This window comes from Pyrgilauda ruficollis, unplaced genomic scaffold, assembly GCF_017590135.1.
Source record: "Pyrgilauda ruficollis isolate IOZ18807 unplaced genomic scaffold, ASM1759013v1 scaffold54, whole genome shotgun sequence".
Taxonomy (NCBI): Eukaryota; Metazoa; Chordata; class Aves; order Passeriformes; family Passeridae; genus Pyrgilauda; species Pyrgilauda ruficollis.
The window spans coordinates 5,457,869-5,481,193 of record NW_024527044.1 but is presented as its reverse complement, the minus strand read 5'-3'; the positions used below and the strand labels follow the sequence as shown (position 1 = coordinate 5,481,193).

Below are 23,325 nucleotides of genomic sequence, written 5' to 3'. Positions count from 1 at the left end.
ATAATCCTTGTGGGTCCCATTCAACTCAGATTTTAAGATTCTATGCAGATCCTTGGTAGACCTTGGAAGTGACTTTACTCTAGTACAAAAATTAATTATTTCTACCCTTACACTTCCGACCTTTTATTTGGCCAGTGTCTTATAAACAGGGATCTCTTCTTTATATTCCACTACATATTCTAAAGCTACTGAGGCTACTAAATAGCCACTGAGTAATTTATCAGAAGATTAAAACTGACAAAGCTGACATTAAAAATTCCCTGACAGTGTTGCAATTATTTCTTAGCAGTAAGACAGAACCTGAAAATGTCAGTTTGACAAGGATGTTCAACGGCAATTATAAACACTTTTGTATTGAAACAATGTCCTGTATTCACATTTTATTGATACTCACTGATTTAGACAGTTACTCATTCTCCCAAGAAACCTTATTTTTTGTCAATAGTTGTGGTCATTAGTAAGTCCTTACTTTGTGCTAGATGAGGAACAAGCAGTTATAAACCACATTGAATGCTGTTTGAATAAATTAAGTGGCAATACTTGAAAATAATAAACATTTCTGCTCTTTGCATATTTTTTTTAATTCAAAGTACACAGAAAGGAGCCACATATCATGGATGGAGGATACCGATAAAAGGGGTGATCAACTCTCACATGACAGCTGAATTTTGTGTTTAGTCATGAAAGCTCTAAATTGAAGTTACATAAACAGAAAACTAATGCCACTGGCAAACAGCCCCGGTCTGTAATGTTCTATTTGGGATTCACTGGTTAAAGCAGAGGAGACACTGATCTCTGACAAAGAACGATATGGGAGATGACATCAACTTCTTTTGGCAAATGAGCTCAGCGTGCCAGCAAGCTGACAAATTAGCTTCTAAAAACCACTAACAGTAGCTTACAAAGTCACAGCTGTTATCCTGTTTTGAACAACAAAATGTTGATCTCGGTTGAAATGTCTAGTTTTACACAAGATTTTTTTAAGTGCCCCGATTTCTTTTTCTTAACAAAGAAATGAGTTATACTGAGAGACGCATGAGGGACAGGCAGTGCCTGTACCCTGATGACTCCATGGTGATGTTTAATCGACATGGTTAAGTAGAACACTTGCTTATGTTCTGCACCCATCTTAAATTTGAAAAATCCCCTAGAGACACAGACACAGTAGCAACGTAAGTCCACAAATACAACAGCACCATAGCCACTAGCAATTTCTTCAGCTAACTCAAGCATTTCTCAGGATATTAAGACTGATAGTGGGAAGAAATGCATCAGAAAACTTGTAAAGAGATTCCATTAAGGGGTTGAAATAAATTGAAAGACACTAATACTCTACAAAACAAATACTACTCAATGCTGATTGCAGACAAAATTTAAAAAAAAAACAAAAACCCATAGTATTACTTTGCTTTTCACCTATTTGAGTAGTGTAAATCTTCACTTTCATGGCAAAGTATCAGTCAGCCTTCTCTGTTCCTCAGAGGTACAGGGGACTAAAAATTCTATCAAATGCAGCAGAGGCAAACTCAGTTAATCTTGATACTCCTGTGATCCTCATCAGTGGCATGTGAACAGCCCTCAAAAATAAATTTGTTGATGTTTAAGAGAAAAACGAAACTATTTTACAGATGACCAAGTGAAAGACAGAACAATTTACCTCAAGGCCTGAAGGTACAAACAGGAGTCTAATGTCATCTCTCAAGCATCAGATCACAGTCCTTTATCACTACAGCAGTCTCTGTTTTTTTACAGCTCTTACCTTCATAAAACTGCAATAACTTCAGCGTAATCATTCCTGATTTATGGTAAATGAAGGAAATAAACAAGCCAGGACAGATGCACACCAAGTTCAAGTGACTACCCAAAGCCAATGAAAAACACCAAACCACTGGTCAGGCCTTGGATTGAAATTTCTTTGATTCTAAGTTTAGACAACTAATAAAGGCCTTTATTGATTAATGCTACATAAGACCTGTTCCTATCAACATCGGGTTTTTGTTTGGTTGTTTTTTTGGTTTTTTTTCTGTTTATCTTGACCTAAAATGGAGCTAGAGTGGAACAATGACTTAAGTAAGATTGTGGGTACATGAAGAGCTGAACAAAACCATGTATTTTCAACAGGAACTTACCCAACAACTACATAGTCAATATGTCAGGCATTAAGGCCACGTAATACTCTGGTACTCAGGTGCAGGAGATTTGTAGCCTCAATCAATCATTTCCAGTGCTGTGATGAAATCTGGTCTGCTGTAGTGTGCTTTTACACTTTGTAATACTTTGTAATAGTTTTGATTTTGTATCCCCTTATTCTCCCCAGACGATGTACCCCTTTTTGTACCCCCTTCCTCTACCTGTGTAACCATTCTCCTGTGTTGAGATCATCCCCCAAATCCCCGCCCTGGCTCTCTGTCAGTCACTCAGCATCCCATCCCCTCTATCTAGATCTTTCAGTCAAAGCCATCGAGTGATTTGCCCGAAGCCAGGGGTCAGCCCCCCAAGGATGATGTTATACGCTATCCCAAATATCCATCCCTAAGGCTGCATCCCTGGAGGGTCTTTATTGGTCAGCAAATGTATCTACCCTCGGTTTCCTCCCCACCTTTAAAGGTAACCTCGAGATTCCTTTGTTTCACTCTGAGCACGGCGTATCACTGAGGTGTGGGGCCCCCTGGGGAGCTCCGAATAAACCTTGGACTGGCCCCGAACTCAGAGTCGGCCTTTTACCCTCTACCGATGTTTCCACCGTCTCTTCTGATGCAAAGGTGACAAGCCTAGCTGTCCTCAGTACCCTCGGGGCACCAGAGAGTGTCCCCCCGCTGTCGGTCACTTCGGGGCTGCCTCCCCGCTGTTTGCCGACCCGGGGCTGGCCGGGGTTCACTGGGAGGCACCCAGAGAGACGGAGACACTGGTCTCCACTGGAATCTATAAAAGGTTTCACAGGCTCTTGATCATAATCATGGACATGCTGAGTTCCAAACTGAAATTTTGTGTTTGGAAAACACAAGCAATGAAGCTCATCTATGCACAAGAAAAAGGAAACATCACAGTAGACCGGAACACCCAGTTCAGCTGTGCTCCCTTTCAGAGGTGATCAGTAACTATCCACTAGTTGTTTAAGCCATAGTATTGGATTTTAGCAGTTCACACATCCATCACTGACAAAATGAACCGGTTAAACTTAGAAAGATGTAGAGATAAAGCTAAGCATTTTCACAACAAGTACCCTCTAGCTGTGTGCTTTAGAATGACTGAGAAGTTTGGGGTTATATTTGTCTTTTACTTCCATTAATTTTATTCTCTGCATAGCCCCAACCAAGCTATATGTCTGACACAGAGAGCAACATATTTCTCCCCAGAGTACAATGAAGAGAAGAACATAATTAACATTTGTTAAGTATTCTCATAGTGTGACATGAGCCAGCAGAGCACATGAAAGTTAGTAATTCTCCATACTAGAGTTTGAATACTGTGCAGGAAAGATGGCAAATAGCCATGGAATGAGCAATGAGTAACGAGAAAATCTCTGAGTAACCAACTCTGAAGTGAGTAGCATTCCTTCCATGCAAAAAGTCGGGAGTTCTAGAGATGACAAAAAAAAAAATGCAGTCAATCAACACCATTATAATGCACCAAATACAGTTGGGCTGTAAGGACAGTCACTGGAGACCCTAAATTGAGATCTTCTGTGCTAACTTCAACTTTTTCTTCATCTAAAGTTTAGCTAAGCTTACTGTTTTAGCAAAGGAAGACAAATACAATGAAAAACAGGTAAACAAAATAAAACAAAACAAACAAGGAAAAGACCAAAACCCACCCTATCAGCTGGGAATAGTTCTATCTGCAAGTTCTTCAAAATCTACTAGTAAACAATTAGGAAATCTTACAGAAAATCTTTATTATTTTCACTGTGTATCTGTCCCATGATCAGTCCAGGAATAGTTACTGCTGAGAGCAGAACAGAAAAGCACTCAAAAAGTAACTGTTCTGTAAAACTCATAAATTCTAAAAAAAATGAGCATACTCATGTCTGGCTCTTTAAGTTGATTTCAGTTATTCAAAAGAAAAAATAAAGCTTGAATTACTGTAGCTCCTATGCACAGATAAAACAGATATTTTCTACCCACATCAGAAAATGAGATGATTGAATTGCATTCAGTTATGAATTGGATTTGTTCTTCAATTAAAAGAGAAGAAAAATAAATCATGCTGAAGCTAAATGACAAACCAAAGGCTATTCCATTGTAATTTTGTCCAAAAGACAACTAAATTTGTTATTTCTTCAGCTCTTTGATCATTATGTTTAGTTTGTAAAGATGCCACTTACTACTGCATTTCTCCATTTCTGGACAGACTGGTATAATTTTTCCCAAAACTGAAATATAAACATTCAGCTGCAAAGCTGCTTCAAACTCACACTGGGCACCAACTGGACTTAAACAGCAACAAAAAATTTACATGTTCATTAAAAAAAAAAAAGAAAAAAAAAGTAATTTAAAAGATTTTGAAGAAAGGGAAATTAGTAATTTTACCAAATGAGCAGGATAATGATGACAAAATAAATTGAATATTGTGTGGTACTCCCAAATTCCAATTATGAAAGTTTGTTCTTAAAATTAGACATACTCTGCCATGTAGATATAGAGGCACAAACTAAAGATAGATGTTTTACAGTTTACACCTTTCAGAGATTACAGTTATTTCTGAGGGCCCAACACCAAAGCCCATGTCATGGGAATGAACTCTGGCTCACGAAAAGCCACATTTCCTTCAGCACTGGTTTTGGCAAAGCAGCAACTGCCCAGAGCACTGCTTGAGCTTAAGAAACAGTCTGGTAGCATCAAGCCTTACATCCCCATGGGTTCCGAAAATACACCAAGAGTCTGGCTACAAGGAGCTGCTCTGGCATCATAATTACAGACTATGGAATCCAGAGGAGACAAGTGTCACAGAGAACAGAACTCATGCAGCCAACCTCACCTAATGGATTTTAGTACAAAATACGTGTTATTGGAAATAATCTAGAATGCAGATCCCATACGCCTCAAATAAATATTTCTTTAAAATGTTATGCCCAAATTATTCCATGCAAATATTAACCAATTAACACGATGTGTGATAGGCAGGTACAGGAAACAGAGATTGCTTTGCTTCTTGAACTAATCTTCAGACAGTAATAACCTTGATTCCAGAGTTTTTAGGCCTGGAACAACTGAAACACTGCTCCAAAAGCAGAATGATTGCAGGGGAGAATTTAGAAAATACAAGCAAACACTACCTCTTTTTCAGGCTCGATTGACTTGTGACTACACCACAGAATTTTCCAAAAGCAGCGGATTTTAGTGCTCCTGTTCCAACATACTCCTATTCCACTCACAACAGAGTTTGGCCATTCAGCTCCAAAAAGAATTGAGGTGCCCATTCATACCTACAGTTTATCCTCAAATAGGCAATACCAATAGTCCATCTGCATAATTCTGTGCCAAAACACAGAATTTCATTCTACTTAGCACCTCAGACCCCTCAGACTAAATACAGCCAAGCAGCAGACCCAGAACCTGTGTTCTGAAATGGAAATGTAACAATTTACTTTCATTATGGGCTGGGTCTCCATGTTAAAACAGCCCTGTTTATCCAACTGTCAGTATTCCACAGAACTGATTCCTTTGATTGCTTCCTAGACACTTCCCTCATGGAGCCAACAAATATAGACAGTGATGTATCCTCTAAAAACACATGATTAATTATCCATCTAAAGAGAACAGAAATAAATGGTTAAAGTAATAAAATAGCTAAGTATTAACAAGCAACACATATACTGTCCTATCCACATAGAATATTTCCTCAAAGCTTGCATTATTTATCTTACAAGCTACAGGTCTGGATTCTGGCAACCAAACCACAGGGTCTCTCTAAAAACAGCCCAGCTTCCTCGCTTTTGAGGTTGGAAGGTCAGAGGAGGAAGAGGTATGAGTGGAAGGAATGATTGCAATTAATTTTTATTTTTCTTCTCCATTACCACCCTTCAGTTACAAAGCAGTCTGTTACTCAGGGCATGATAAAAAATATGTACTAAAAAGAACTGACACCTGCTTATCTGGCCAACATTGAACAGATTGTCTGTAAATGCTAACTGCTTTCTCCTCCTGAAGTGAAAAATCAACCAACTCTTCAGGACACAACACATCAAGCATTGGAAATCTCATACAAACATCTCCCACAATCTTCCCAACATCCCTCAGGTTCTAGTATTCTTGAGGCACACCTCCACAGGCCATTTTAAGTGCTATGCAGAGACAGCATATTCCCTCCAAATGAGCTCAACACCACACTGAGCACAGTTGGGCACTTCTGAACCGGCTATTTCAGAGCAAACTGGGGTTCACGTGGCCTTGGAGACCAGAGAGCAATTTTCTCCTATGTTTGCTGTCCCCAGGAAAAGGGCTGCATCTTCTGGTTCTTCATCCTGTTGCAGTATTTTCCTTTCTCCTCACCTTCAGTACTCCACTACAAAAGGGGAGCCATGCTGATTAAAACCCAAGGTTTCCTTTTATATCTCCTCCTTCCAATTTTAGTCTTTCCATTCTCTTCTCAACCTCTTTTCAATTCTCTTCTTTCATGAATGATACTCAGATCTCTCCTCCAACACAAATCCACAATACATTTTTAATTACAAGGGAAAGCTTAGACAGTTGACAAGCTGTGAAAAAGTAGCAAATCCAGGTATTAAATACTTTAGAGAAAAGAAAGAAAAAGCACACAGGATGGAAGCACGTGATTTTGCTTCTTTTTTTTTTTTTTTCCTAAGAAATACTGTGTACAAGACTGAGGATATCAAACTTAAGTGAGAATCATAAACAGTAGCAAAATATTTCCCTGTGCAATCACTGCATAAGGAATTGTTTTGGGGTTGGATCTTTTTTTTTTCCAAAATATATTCTATAGTATTTTTCAAAATATATTTTATAATATTTTTCAAAATATAGAGAAACAAACATGATTATCAGCCATCATGCTCAAGTTCAAGCAGAAAACAAGACCAGCCAATTGAATACAAGTAACTAATATTCTTTATAGTAGAATATGTGGAGAAAGTTAATAATAAAATTACAACTAACTGCTTGCCCTTCCTCATGAAGTTCTTCACTTATTTTTTATTGCTGTTCATTATAATGGGGTTTTCCCCTCCCTCTTTTTCATACTTTTCTTAAATGGCTGGTTGCATATATTTAATTGTATATTCCTCAGGGCAGGGACTATTTCCTTAATTGTCTGTAAAGTCCAGTGCTATAAACAACAGTCCTATGCAATGTTAAGTAATAAAAAATGAGTAATGTTTTGTTGAGAAATAGTCCTGCATTAATTATGCAAGATAATCTGGAAAATACAGAACTAGGGAAAAAATCATGTTCTGAATCCATAACTTTTAAGCATCACTACCCAATGAATGATTTATGATTTTACTTTTGAGTATTATATTTAATTTCTCTTGGAGTATTTAAAAAACATCTGCTCTGAAAGTTAGCAAATGGGTATTGTTTACTCAGAAATTCTACTGGGTGCAACCCCCTTCCACACTGTCAGTTAAACACACAATATTTTAAATACACATTACGGAGCCAACTGTTGAAGCAGGCACTTAGAATGCAAAGAATATTCTACATATTAAAATATACATGAAAAATACTGTTCAGGAGTTATAACATATAAAATACAGACTCTAAATTCAGTATTTAATAAGTATGCAATTTAAAAAAATAAAACATTTCGTTTTTATTACTTACTGAACTAATTTCATGTCCTAAATCGACATTGCTGCAGACTTATACAAGCACAGAAGCTACTAAAATTGGTATAACTTTAAAACCAGAAGCAAATTTTTATTACTGAACTATGCCCCTGAAAATGGGGTTGAATATAAAAACAGTGACACCAAATCTGAAGAGCGTAAATACTCTGCCTTAATATCTTCTAAAATCTGTTCTCTAATCTTGACTGAGGTTTGAAAGTAGCAAGTCTGTATTTTTCCAGCGTAAATGTTGTGCAAAAGTTTTACAAACATAGATCTAAATCTGCAATTGCCATTACTAAAATAAATGAAAAATCTATAAGCAGCAGTGAAACCGGCATGCAAATAAAAGAACTGTCAAGACATATACTGCCTAAAAATAAGCTTACAATAACTATTTTAAAGACTGTGTGTGGTCTTACCCATATATTTTGGCAAGATGCACTTTCTCCAACCACAGCTAGATTCATCCAAAAGCAGTGGCACTGGAGAGTCTCTGTCTCACCTGTCAAACTTGAAGAACGTTGTTCAGCAGACCACCATGAGTCCATGGACAGGATCCACAGCACTACGGCAGCTGTTCTTGATAAGTGTTCTCTAACTAGAGAGGCAAGCGCTTCAAAAACGTTCTGTAAGAGGATCACCCTTCATATACATGCATTTAAAAACAAACAGAAACAAGAATATATCCAGAACAAGACTTTCAAGACATTTGTGGCGCAGCATCAGAAATCTCATGTGTCTATCTGTCTGATATTTAGAAATATTTCCAGAAGATTTGAGTCTATTAAATTTACCTTAGAATTTAACCTAATTATTTACCTCTCACAAGTTACTACACTGTTCAAATTGCAGGTAATCAAATAAAATAACTGGAACTCCTAAATCTTCAGGGTTGAAGAAAGTGAATTTTCCTCTTTTCAGTTCCTTTCCCATGTAGGACATGGAAAATTTTCATACCAACCTACAAAGAGATGAAAAGTGGCAAGGAGAGGTAAAACACTGCTTGGCCACAATAAATGTAAGATTCAGTGAAAATGGGATGAAGCACGAAAAGTTGCAAGTTTTAAAACGACCTAAGGGGATATTTTGCCAACAAGAAAAACTAAGAAGAGAATTTATCTGAATTCTGTTTGCATTAAAACTTTGACTGTTACTAGAAGGCACAGAAACATTAATTTCCAGAGAAACATGAATATTTTCTAAAAATAGGTCACTGCTTTTAACTGCTGAGATCTGCTCTGGTTTAACTACTAGTAGCATTGTATCCTAGAAGCAGGAAAGGCTCTAGAGAGATTACTTTCACTTTTCCCTAGATATATTTAGTGTACTAACTAGCATAGTTAGGATATTATTTTTCTTTGGTTTTGTCAGTAGCATGTTTGAAATAAATTTTATTAAGTGGTAGTGTATGTAACATTGCATTGTGGGTAGCAGTTTCCTGCCTTAACCTAGCCACATCCTCAGCTGTTATATGAGACAAGTTTCCCATATTTTCTGCAAGTTGACTTTAAAAAAAAGAAAAGAAATACAGACAGGAGAAAATAACTAGGAGGTTAGGATGATCTTAAACACCATGTATTGACTGTTTAGAATGGGTGCATCTAATCAAAAGGACATTTTTCTCAGTTGCTGTACAGTCTACAAGATCTAGGAACACAAGGAAAATAATGCTTGTCAAAAAAAAAAATGTCTGAGCAGGAAGAATCAGACACATCTGATCATTAAATCACAGCCCCTTACTCAAAGCCTGATCAGGAGTTAAGATTATTTCACTGGAGAATAACTTCGCTATGATATGAAGAAGTGAGAGAAGTGGAAACTCAAAGTGGATGAAAATTTTTGACTACTTGCTATTCCATGATGTACTCACTGGTTAAGAGATGACCATCTTTTTAATTTAAACAACAGTTCAGTTTAAGGTTTAATGTGATCTTCAGTAGCCTGACTGCCCTGCAGAATAAACAGACAACACTTGTTTACCCTAGAAAGGTAACAGTACTTTTCCCCCCTCTACATCAATGGTCACAGGCACCATCCACTTCAAACCATATCTTACCTAGAGAAAGGTTCTGAGGCAGAGAAAGGCAGCAGTAACACTCAGATGCTCCTGCTACTCTTAGCAATAAGTGCCATTTTAAAATGAAGGAATGCTGAAATATCCTTGCTGTTGCAATATTTTTAATCAACTGGAAGTTTTAGTCTTTGCTTTAAAAGGTTAGTATAAAGTGGTATCAACATACTCTACTACTCTTGCAGACGTGATGGAAATGAGAAGTCTACAAAATACCCAAGTCTAACAACAGAAGTTTCCCAAAATGTGCAAGTATTTAAAAACAAACATTATTTTAAATGTACTGCTGTGAACCTACAGAAAACACAATTTTCTTCCTCTAAAAATTAATACTCCTCAGTTTGAAAAACAGAGCCAAGGAAAGAGGTTTCACTTAATGAAAAAAAAAAACCTGCTGTAGTGGAAACAGATATGTTAACAACACCTACAGTGAATACCTGCATCTGAGGAAACTGCACCAGGACTTCCTGAATTATAAAAATCAGCATCTTGTTATTGTATATACTGTAAAACCTGTAATGAAATGGCAATCTAACAATTGTCATCACACTGCTCTAAGCGGAGTATTTATATCATTCCAGTTGTAGCATAGAAGCAAACATTTAAGTACAAATAAACTTTCAGCAGGGCATCACACTGTTTATACACTGGATGAACTTTTGAGTGACATAAGGCAAAATGTTTGGAAATAGAGCATAGCTTAAAAGTTCCAAAACACGTTTAAAGAACAGTGGAAGATGTAATTATCTTTTAGTGTTGCCTTACAATTGACTTTTAGATTTCATTTGTCATCAAAGATCAAGCTCAAAGTTTACCAGAGAAATTCCTTAGCATAATACTTCCTTTGTAAGTGTAATTGGGACTCAAAGCATCCCCTGTGGAACTCAGAAGTGAACTTCCATTTTTGTAGAGCTACCTTTAAACAAGAGCCTGTCAAGCATTAGTCTACAATCAAGACACTGATTTACACAGTGGATTTTCAGGATTCTTGCATCTGCGTCATCAGAAGTGCAAACTATATCAAAAGAAACCACCAGTTTCACAGGTATTTGGTCTCCGTTTTGCTTTATAATGTTTCTATATTAAAAAACCCCTGCATTTTTATCAGTGACAGTTTTTACAAACTACATCTAGATTACTCAGTTACAGTATTTGCTTTTTTGTTTTTAATGGCTTTTGCTTTATTAGATGAAGACGTCTTTGTAGCGCTCTTGATTTAACAGGTGAAAATGTAAAAAAAAAAAAATCTTAAAGGTATCAGATCAAAGCACAGCAACAAAGTTAGAGAATAACTCTGCATACACAAGTGAAAGCATGAAAAAGCCATTCTGGAGAAAGCATGAGAACAGCATTTCAATGCAATAAATGTTCATATTCAGACTTCTGTAGGAAGCTCAATATTCTAATACTAAGGATATGACTAAAAATAAAGGGCAGAGTTTTGAAAATCAAACAACTTTTTTTTATAGCAATGGAAATAAGTATTTAAGGTCAAGACAACAGTTTCCTATTATTTAAAAATACTGTGCATACCTACCATCAAATAGAAGTTGATCAATACCTTCAATGTGTAACTGTAGTTGAAAACTCCAAACTTAAAATTTAAGAGTTCCCCAAATAAGAGGCAGCAACCTCCAAAAGCTTTTGCTGCATCCTAAGTTGATTAAAACTTTAATGCATACAAATATAATTTGTGTATGAAAATATTAGTACTTTTCCATTATTTTTATGGTCTTAAGATTTTTTCAATTGTTGCTCCTAACCATACAAAGCAAACAATAATAAAAGCAATTAATAAATAGAAGAATTAAATATCACCCTTATTTTTAAGTGGAATGGGTTTTTTTGTAGAACATTTCTTTTTCATTTTATGGTAGAATTCTCTAAGTTTGGCAACATGTAATAACTCTCAAAGTACTGAATGAAGAACAATACAATTTATCTCACAATAATTATTATGAAAAGTTTTTACGAAGAAAGGTCTGTGATTTTTATAATTCTGTAACAAAAATCAAAACAGGCTATTTTTTACTGAAAAATCTTCTCATTTGTCTCATCCCCAAAAAACAGAGAACCTGGTTTCCACCCACACCTCCAGCTATTCATATCACACAATTCCTGGACAATTTCTAACCAAGAAAGCTCAGGACAAAGAGAAAAACAAAAAAGGAGGGATGGCAGCATCAAAGAGATGTATTTTATTTTACAAATAAAAGCCAAACAATATCTATGTTTTACGTGGTTCTTCTGCTCCCCCCAAAAAATGACCAAGAAAAAGGAAAAAGAATTAAATTCATTCAGCCAAAACTTAAAATTACAGTGCATCTGTGGTACAATCAGGATAATATGAAAAGTTCTAGATATAATGTCCAAAGAGGCAAAAAATTAGATACTTTCTCAAAGATGTTTCCAATTTTGTTCTGAATCTGAGTGAGCAAATCAAGACTACTAATACACACTGTCTGTGCACATTATTCCTTACTACACACAGCATTTTGCAATTTATTTCAAAGCCTCTATTATAAACAAAAAAATACTGCTTTTGTTAACCCACTCCGTACTGGTACAGTCAGGGCTTATGTTACACAATCAAAGTCAAAGTTACAATACATTAAGTATATTAAAAAGTATCACACACACATGCACACAGATGATATTAAGTATTTGAGTCTTACATATGCATCAAATTTATGTTTCATTTTAAAACTAAGTGTTAACATTAACTGGTGAATGAAGTTATTTATAGTCTCCCCAAAAGTTTAAGACTGTTCTATTTCCCTTAAACACCAGAACTACAATAAGGAATTAATGTAAGCACAACCAAACCCTCCCAGCTCACTCTGTTACACAACGTCCACTTTAAATCCTCCCAATGCCGGTGTTCCCAAGCATCACTCGCAGGCTGCAGCACACAACCAGTTATGATATCCAAATGACATATTTTGCCCCAAATATAAAAGAAACATAATTGCCCTTAATTTGCATCACATAAAACTGCCAAGTAGTTTTGAAGGCATGCAAAGCAAGGCAGACATGATTTAAGATTTGCAAAGGAATCCCCAGACTAACACTTCTGTGACAGCCAATTACAGTGAAAAACACAACCCCAACAAGCAGCCTGCTACTAGACCTTAGGAAAGGTAAAGTTTCTTACAATGAGTTACAGATTCACAAGTATAAGACGACAAGGAGAAAAAGTAAAACAGAAGGAATCCAGCCACCCAGCAAATGTGAAGCAGACCCAAGATCGTGATACAATCCAAAGATGTAAATTATTGTAAATCATCACTGTTGTTCAGAATTTCACACAGCCACTTGTGCCAATTTTGCTCAGTTTTCCACAGACACAATAATAAAGGAGGGAGAGGGAATGGGAGGAGAAAAAAAAAATAAAAAAGGAAAGAAAAAAAAAAAAAAGGAGGGGGAAGAAGAGTGGGGGGAACCTGAACTGAGAGTACAAATAAAGTTCTGCTGTCCATATGCTTTAACTGTACAGACGTTTGGGCTCTTACAGCATTTTGTACTCTCTCCAAAGCCTCATGAGTCGCAAAAATTAAAAAGCTATGTCCCTCTGAATGCCAGGAAGGGCCTTACATGGGCCTAGTGTCAAAATATAAAAAAAAAAAAAAATTTAAAAAAAAATTAAAAAGGAAAAAAAAAAAAGAAGGAAAAAAAAAAAGAGGAGAGAGAGAAAGAAAAAGCCACAGTGTAGGCAGTCCTACTTGGAGTCCTCTGATGTCACAGCCACATGACTCGCTCGCTCCAGTAACAGTGCTTGCAAAAAAAAGGAGTTTTAAAGCTTTTGCTTTTTTGGATTGTGTGAATGCTTCATTCGCCTCACAAACAACCACAGAACCACAAGTGCGGTGCAAACTTTCTCCAGGAGGACAGAAAGGAGTCTCTGGTTTTTAAATGGTTAATCTCCGCAGGTCACTACCAGCCACTGAGACCAACAGAGTCAGTAAGTGCTCTCTAACCACAGTCTATGCAGTAATAGTAGGTCCTTCAAATATTTGTTCATTCTCCTTTTTTTTGTTTTGTTGCCTTCCTTTTCACATGTTACCAGCACTACACAATTTTTTGACAGAGAAAAAACTAAGTATAGAGTCTATGCAATCCAGGGACACAGTAAAACTAAAACAAGGTTTGGCTATGGTTTGTGTTTGCAGTTTGAGGATCCAAGAAGTATTTGCACCAGAAGGTGAAAGCTCTGCGTGAACCGAGAGGGACTATGGCATCAAACAGCCTGTTCAGTTCAGTGACACCATGTCAGCAAAACTTCTTTTGGGGTAAGTGCTGCAATATTTGAGCTTCTGTTTTTCGCTTTTGAGAGTCTTCTTACTTTGAACAATACTGGTTGTGGTTATCTAAGCAAAAAAATGCTGAATGGGATGTTAGAATGTTGAGATAGTATACCTGGTTGTTTGGGGTGGTTTTTTTGGAGGGGGAAGTAACTGTAAATAGCTTCTGCAGATATAAGAACAAATTTGTTAGCTGGCAAGCTGAGCAAAGGGAAGTTGGTGGCTCAGTCAGTGTTTGACAGCAGGTGTGCTCAGCTGTCACCGGGGTCAAGGTGTAGCTGCACGAAATTTGACAGAGCCTAATGGGATCCAGCAAAATGTTTCATATTATCTTCAGGCAAAAGATAAAGTAACTAGTGAGTTCATCAACAGCAGCTCAGAAATCTCATTAAGAACTCTGTTGACACTTTTAGACATATCCACTATGAGTAGTTAATGAAAGATACTGTAAAAGACTTAAATCACAGAGTTCAGACTGCTTGCTCTCTAAACCTGATGAAAATGAGTAGCATGTAGCATACTGCAGCCTATCCTACCCAAAACTGCCCTATCATTGTTCCAGGCATCTTATTTTTACGCATATATCTCAGATGAAGTTATCAGTGTAAATCTGCAGTTTTCTAGTCCTCAGTTGCCCTCATTTCACAGCAAAGTTTGTTTGATAATATATTCAATTGTAAAAGCAAATTCTTCTCATTACACTAATTATGAACAAGGCAAAACATTCATGCATGAAAATATTAAACTACGAAATAAAAAATACATGATCTAACATGCTGCTGAATTTTAAGTTTAATTCAAAGTGGGATGTAAAAAATTCTGTAGAAGAGCACTGCCAAATATTTACTTCAATATTCTGAACTGTAAACACAGATTCCTTTAAGAAATCGTATATGTATATACCGAAGTAATTATTTATATGCACTGTACATATAAATGCTCATAAAACTCATAAATACACTATAAAATTGCACCTCTATCTTTGCTTACTTTGAAAAGCTTCATCCTCTCAGAGACTTAAAATCAGTAGAGAGCATCTCACTCACAAATACTAAATAGAATCAAATAAGACTTTAACTGATTTATCTGCAAGTAAAATGAATTTATATTTTAAAGAGTACTGGAAAATGCTTTGTTATCATCACACTTGATGAACTGCAAGAAGTACAGTAACAAAATTTTTTCAAAGCATCTTTTACTGAGGCGGTTCAGACAGATGAACTGAAAACTCTGAAAGCTTCAGGAAAAAAAAAAAAAAAAAGTGAAAACTTACAAGATTTTCTTAATGGTGTCCGTCATGTTGAAATTATGTTGGGACCGTAGCTAAGCCTATTTCTGTCCCTCCCTTGTCCCCCTTCTATGAAAAACAACAATGCTAGAAGGATTTCCAATACATACATCCCCGTTATTGTAGTGACTGGGGTGCCTTTTACCCCTCCTACTTCACACACTTTGACTGGTTCCCAGTTAACACATGAAGAAGCTCTGGGGCTGGGTATAGGAACAGAAATGAAGAAATTGCTTTTTACAGGAGGGTGACCGATTTAATATATGACCTATAGATACCAGATGAGATAATATAACCTGTGGCTGGTCATGCAGCTCTAATACCCTGAACATTGAGCTGAAATGCAAACACAGACCCGGCAAAGCAGCTTTTCTACCCAAACTGGTGTCTGAGCAAAGCACAGCAGAAGTGTAGCCAGACCACATTATCCCAGTGTTTACAACAGGAAATACAGTTTACATGTATAGGGACTTTCTTTTGCTTTTACTTCCAAAAGAGATTAGAAGAAATTTAGTTGGCTAAAATTATCAAAACACCAAGTCTGACTGCTTAATTCACCTACTTCTGATAATTCCTAAAGCCACTGGGAAGTACTGTGATACTGTGCTTAATACTTTTCCTGAACTTCACTAAATAGGGTTGGATACCTGAATTTCACTTTGGACACAAACAATAGATGCAAGGGACTACAAAATCTCATCAGCTCTATCAATGTGTAAGCAGTGTAATCTGCGCTAAAACCAAATTTTGGAAAACCCACTTTTATAAAAAGGAGGCAGAATTTATTGTTTAAAAAAAAGCCAGAATACCCAAGCTGCTCATGAATTTGCCGTTCAATGATGCAGCAGCACCTCAGAATGCACGATCTGTGCATTCCTTTCTGTGCTGTCCTTCTCTTCCCATCTCTACCTTATTCCTTTCAGGACTGTTGAGTTTAATTGTTTCTCTTCAAGACTGAACTAATGAATCATAATGACAAGTCATAACAGGGCAGGAAAACGGAGCTATGATTAACCCACATGGTTGCTAATCTGTGCTATTAACCATATTCCTGAAAGCTTTTATTCCACTCATTTTTGTCTATGTCTTTTAGACTTCATATGAAAGGGAAAAACAAGAGTAGCAAAAAAAAAAAAAAAAAAAAAAATCCTTTCCTAGTTCATGCAAACACATATATTCCTTTCCAATTTAGTACATTTTAATTAGCTACAGTCTGGGTTTCACATCCAGATTTTCTCTACCTTGTGCCACTCATACACAGGTTTTGACCGCATCGAGCCTGAGTAAACCTTCTCAGGCTTTTAAATCAAACGGGATTCATTTCAACCAGCAAATGCTATTATAGTTACATCCATAACATTTGAAGGAGAAAAAAGGCTCAAAATAAACACTATAAAAAAAAACCATCAAACAGCATATTTGGTATAAAATTTGGAAAACATTGTTTACTCAAAGTATTTCAGACTGAAAACCTTCTTAAATGCCTCCAAAAACAATTACAATTTTAAAATAGGAAAAGGCATCTTCAACTACATTCTGTGCATCTTCAGATGAAGAATCAAATGAAAGAAGGAAATAGGATCCCAGTTTAGCTGATAATTCAATCAGGTATTTCACACGTAATTTCTGGAAGCTGATCCCAAGGGAGATAGAGTAAATCTAAAGTCTTCCAGTTCCGCTTATATTAAAATACTCCTCAATATCTTCTTCATCAAAAAATGCCAAACCTTTTGTAAATTTCAATTCTCATCTGCTTTACTGTTTGGTAGGGAATCTTAAAGGGTTTGTTTCATTTTAATTAGGAGACTGATAAGAGAGGAACAAATCCTTTTTGATTACCTCTGTATAGAAAGCAGTTTTCTGTACGTTCCAGCTCTGTTTAACGTATTCATACTATTGTGAATGCTAATCAAAATCTCAGGAAGCACTTCTCTTTGCATAAAATATAATTTAAAATACCAGGATTTAAAAAAAATAATAATACTACTGAAGACTATGCAGGAATGAGTATTCTCACGTGCACTAAAAAAGCTGCAGCCTCTCACAGAGGCTGCCGTTATCTGAAAGCCCCAAATCCTGCAGGATTGCTCTTCATCACTTACAAGGTCTGTACGCAGCAAAATGCACTGATCTGTTTAATTAGCTGCCTCAAATGAACTATTAATAGCCAATATTGTTTAAATCAACTACATCAATGTAGGATCAAAATGTTCCAGTTTGTTAGGAGAATATCAGAGTATCTGGTGGTTAAATAAACTGGGAGAGGAAAAAAAATCCTATCTCATTAGGGGCACTAAGATTTTATCAAACATACAGGATTAATCGCTATTGAATAGGACCATTCACAAATCAAAACTCACTCCAATACTTTCATGCAGTGCTAATCAATTACAACCTTTTCTAGTTATTCAAAATCCATGTGCTTTTAATTTTATTCACTGGTGGTCTAAAATATAATATTCAGGCCAAGCTAAGTCATTCTGTGTTGCAACTTTGCTTTTTTTCAATAAATATTCATCTAGAGGTTTTCTTAGAGAGAACTGCTCATATGAAGACTGTGGTAATATTTTTATACTGTACCTCCTTGTTGAAGCAAAAGGTTAGGGGTTACCTAAATACCTCAACTGTATATACAAAAAAAGGAAAAGGTAAGTATTCACATGAAAAATCCAAAGGGACTATATTATTTATTTTTGCATTTCCTATGATTAATGATGCACCAGTGCATACTTGAAAACTGAAGTCAAAATAGGGTAACACCTCAAATTCCTTTACAAACTGTACAAATATCAAACTTCCATGCTGTATTAACTACCCTACCAGAAATATTTAAAGGCTCTGCCACCCCACATTAAGAGTATAACAATAATACTGAAATTCCTCTCAAGCTGTGTGATTTCTTGGTCATGGTCAGGCTAATATTAATCTTAAAATTGCACCTTATACCTTTTATTTTCCCAATTGCTTTCAGAAGAGAGTTGTACTTTTTAATGAGTAACAAGAAGCTTAGAGCAGCCATAAGTAACTAGCAAACATCTAACACCCATTAAAGTAAAAAGGGAAAAATAAAGAAGCTAACAATTCTGGCAAGAGATGCTAACTAGGCAGTACAGACATTTCAAGAGAGACAGATAATAAGTGTGCTTATGTACTGTCACACCTTGTGGCAGACACCATCAATGAACAACATGAATAAGAACTAAGAAATACTTGCTAGAACTCTAACAATGCAAAAAGCTGAAGCTACAAGCAGAATCTGGCATTATTTTGCACTCAAGTCCAGCACACTTCTGTGGAAATTGAAGCAGAGAGGGAAGGGAGGAATTATCCCATGCTTGCCAAGCTGCAAAGGTGCTGAGCACCAGCGTTTCTCCTGCCTGAATACAACAGGAGCCAAGGGCAGCTGTCAGTGCCGGGCACCTCCTGAAAATCAGACCATCTGCATGTCTCCCTCTATGTACCCAATAAAAACCAGCATTGTGTGTTGTAGGGGCAGGAGTCGGTTCTGAAAACTCATTAAATACACTCCATTAATAAGAATTACAATAAATTGCCATGTTTAATATGCCCTAGAGTATATAATATTTTAATTAAATCAGCCTCAAGATAAATAGTGAGTTTAAGATGTAAAACTTGAAGCATTTTGGGGTCTTAAATTCAGCACTGGGAGAATCCAAGTTTCGTACAAGCAGTTAAGAAACTGGAACAAGAAAACATACAACTGTTACTTTCAAGATAAAAAAATTAATTTGCCTAAATGGAATAAATGCAATATATATTCTGATAAGCATACACAGAAATAAATTAACAGACTGCGTGCCATTTCAATGAGATTTTCCTTGGAAATTTTGTCAGACTTAGGAATTATCCACAGATTTTCATGCGGAGACAAAAGTCACCCACAAAACATTTACTTCCTCCACCACGGAACCCCCACAAATATCTACTCTTATCAGCAAAATTCATTTGTGCTCACATTACATACAATAGCTTTTACATCTATTAGATATCTTCATTCCAAGCTGCCTTCTAAATTCTTATGGGAAACAGGCTAAGGAGGTCTATCTTCTGCTCTCAGGTGTTTTTGTTTTTAAGTTAATAAAGCCTACATCTAAGAGCACATTTCCTTACATAAACAGGCTCTCTTCTACAAATAAATATAAGACCTGCCACTTAACATATTGAAAAGCACACCCTAAAGAGAATATTTTAAAGATGAGCATAAAGACAAAAACTGAGGTTACTGTATCCTAAAGCAGTTTAACACTTCCAGTTGAAAAAAAAAATCCATTATTCATGCATCTGTTTCCTGTATATATTTTTTATTTTTCTTGTTACCATACTGTGTACTGTTTCTAGCCTTCTTCGTGTAGGTTTAAGTTTCCTATTTCATGTAGGAACTTGCCCCAGGAGGGAAAACTCTATAGGTTTTCTCCTGACTCTCTTGAACTGCTGAAGTCACTTTAATCAGAGCAATTAAATTAGTTTGCACAACCTACTCCTTTTTAAATGTTTTTATTTATAAAAATTAATCTTAGAGCAGCAAAAGATTAAAGCAAAAAGGCTACATTCTCCTTTAAGTACATAGGGTGCTTTAAAAAGTAAGTATTTTTGTACGTTATCCACTGTATTCATAGTAGTTTTCCTTACTAATATTTTTTCATATCCAATAAAACTACCTTTATTTTTACAGCGAAGGGTAGAAACAGTTTCTTCTGCTGTCTGTCTCTTAAAAATGCCATATCCATTAAGATCAGGCAGTTCTGGAATTAACAATAGTTTTAAGTTTTAATATGTTATAGCTAAAAACCCCATGGCAAAATTTTTTGGCAGGAATTCATTCAAATATGATTACTATATTTCTGATAGACAGCTTATTTTACATATTATATTTCCTCTGAATTGCTAGCATTTCATAATGACTTAAAATTTATTATCATTCATTTTCTTGATTAAGGAAAGTTAAAAGCTGATGACCTTACATACATTTATTTTCCCCAGAATTTATTTGAACCGTAAGTGTGCCAAACCATTGTTTACTTATCCCTCATGGTCAGATATCTTAGATCTAAATCTACTCTGTGGTTAACTGAAACAGAAAGACAGAGCCACTGCCAGTTACATAATATAATACTGTTCAGAGGAACAGGATCCGGCCTTGATCACAATGAAAATTAACAGTAACGAGATGCATTTGCATCTATATGCACAGACACACATGTACATCAAGCACCATATGCTGCGTGCAGTGGCTCTGCTGGAACAAATCGGAGCAGGGGGATGTTACAAGTCATTAGTAATTACTGAACTGAATTTCTCTGTCAGACACATTTAATATATTTGACCCTATACACACAAGCAAAAGAAAGGGTTGCCTATGATTTCATTAAGAAAAAACAATATAGATAAATAATTATGCCTAAGTACACTGACTACCAGATAGTGTTAATCCCACAAAGACCTGTAATTCATACAAATACAAATCAGAAAAGACAGAGTTAAAAACACACAATATTTCAATGTATCTGTGTGTGGTATTAGAACAGGGTATTCTTTCTTTTAAGAAATGTTAATGAGCTGTGTATGTGCAAACACACACATGTATACAGTTAAAGCCTCTAATTCCTATTAACTTACACTTCTAAGATTGTGAAATTCAAGTTAAAGTCAAACTAGCAATAGCATAAATTTAGAAGACTTCTCTATCAATACAATTTTTTCCACCCTAGCACTGATGCCATAAAGGAGAATGCGCTGCTGCATTCAGATTTGCCAGCAGTACCCCAAGAACATTTGCCACTCTTCACATATCTTGCTAACATGCCGTGGAGGAACTTGTCAGGGTCCTGCACTAATATTTGTTAAAAACTGTGTTTATTAATGCTACCACAGTGTTCTAGATAAATTTTAAGTGTTAGTGCTTGTAATGAAATAACAAATGCCAGAAATACTAGTTTTAGAATCCTTGGTAAAAATCATGACAGAGACATGCCTGGTGTCAGTCCCTTCATATCCTCTTATTCCCTCCCATAGCCCAGTGACAAGAGAAACTGCTTTTGTGGGCATCAGACCGGCCACTCTTAACTCACCTCAACTTTCAAAGTTGAAACATATTTTAGCCAAAGCAGTCTTATTTGTAGATCAGCTGGTGTTTTTTTACACAGTGCAATATATTTCCACTGAAGGGGCTCACAAAAAAAAAAAAAAAGCACAACCACACTGACATGGAAAGATCCCAGACACAAATGCAGAGTTGTGCTGCCAAGAGCTGATAATCATCCACAACTGCATTTTTGCAATAATACAATACATTAATAATTTACTGTGAGCACAAATCTTCATCTAGAATCAGCAAGAATAATTTTACATTAATTAAACAGGATTCAATGGAAATTAAAAGGCATTTTAAGACATGACTTGAAAAAAAAATTTTGAGGACTGTAGTGTCAGAATTTGCTATTTTAACTTAACATGTCTCCACAAGCCATTCAGGTGAGCCACAACAATGAACTGCTGTGATATTTATGTCCTTGCAGCATTTTGTGTATAAATTCCAGGAGTGACTTTCACTCAAATGCATCATCTATTCACCTTTAAACAGAAAGCTTTTAGGACAAAAAGAAGTGTCACATTTGCTCTGTAACACTGAAGGGACACATCTGGTCTAGCTTAGTGACTCAATACTAACAAGAGTTTGATGAATTAATTCTACCAGCTATTGTACAATACCCGAGCACAGGAGCAGCTTTGTGACAGAGTACTTACAGCCTGCAGTATATTTACTTCCTAACACAATCTGCAAAACTTATTTCCTCTAAGTAAGACCATCCATATAAATTCACACTAAGAGAGTTCATCATCTGCATTTTTCCAATCAGCGGTATCAAAGTTTAACTCCACTGCGTTTGGGTATTTGTGGAATAACCAATCCATAACAATGAATGGTTTATTTAAAACTGACAGGACCAGAAAGCAGCAACTATTTACTTAGGCGCCGTACCTTAGTGTACACCAGTAAAAATGTTCTCTTTTCCCAAAAGGATTTTCTGCAAAAAGGGCATTCACTTTGCTTCCTTCCCACCCCTCCTACATCCAACTCTGTACGTTCAAAACTAAGTGCTATATTTTTGTTGCTATTCAGTATATTTTTATTTCCCCCCTTTCTGATTAAACGGCATAAACAGAAACACTAAAATTCAAAAGTTACACTCTTTATACTAATATTTTATTAAAGAAATCAACATTCAGAAAAAGTGCAGTCATTTCTGGATAAAAAAATAGCATCTAAGTAATCAAAAAAAATTAATTTAGCATCAAATGGGAAGAAAGTTATCTTCCACAGTGCAAATCATTTTCATACTGGAGCTAGAACAGTTTCATTCTAGTGCACCACTGTGTATTGCATATGCAAATGCTAGAGCAACTTTTCATTTCAGAGCATTTCAGGAATAGGACCTAAAATCATGCACTGTTATTCTGAATGGTAATTAACTCAGTCATTGTAATGACCTTGTAATAATTTGGAGTTCTATGCTCATTAAAGTAAAATTTTAATATTACCTTTAAAAGCAAAAGCAAATTCTTAATTGCAGCTAAGCTGTGTATTAATTAAACCATCCTAAAAGAAATGAAGACCTGAGCTCGACCAGATTAAAAGATAAATTATAATAATACTCATTAAGTACAAAACAAAGGCTTGAAAAGCGTAATTTTATTACTTTGAATTATAACATTAATTTACTAACTAATTTCAAGGCACATGTGTAGTGCACATGTGTAAAACCTACTCGAGGGAGCCAGCTCACATAGACACACACACGAGCTGGAATGTTCCAATTCCGATCAAAGATGTGTGTAGCCGGATGTGCGGTTAATT

At 36.0% G+C, this 23,325-nt stretch overlaps 2 protein-coding genes across 6 annotated transcripts in view; one reads left to right on the top strand and one right to left on the bottom strand.

Annotated features, from left to right (window-relative positions):
• Positions 1-23,325, bottom strand: part of SUPT3H (SPT3 homolog, SAGA and STAGA complex component) — a 256,384-nt gene that overhangs the window by 202,919 nt on the left and 30,140 nt on the right. The gene's annotated exons all lie outside the window — the stretch shown is intronic.
• RUNX2 (RUNX family transcription factor 2) overlaps positions 14,077-23,325 on the top strand; it is a 150,512-nt gene continuing 141,263 nt past the window's right edge. For both annotated transcript variants that reach the window (XM_041480940.1, XM_041480941.1), the window contains exon 1: positions 14,077-14,149. In XM_041480940.1, coding sequence (XP_041336874.1) covers positions 14,092-14,149 — 58 coding nt within the window. In that variant the 5' untranslated portion in view covers positions 14,077-14,091. The remainder of the gene's footprint in view (positions 14,150-23,325) is intronic.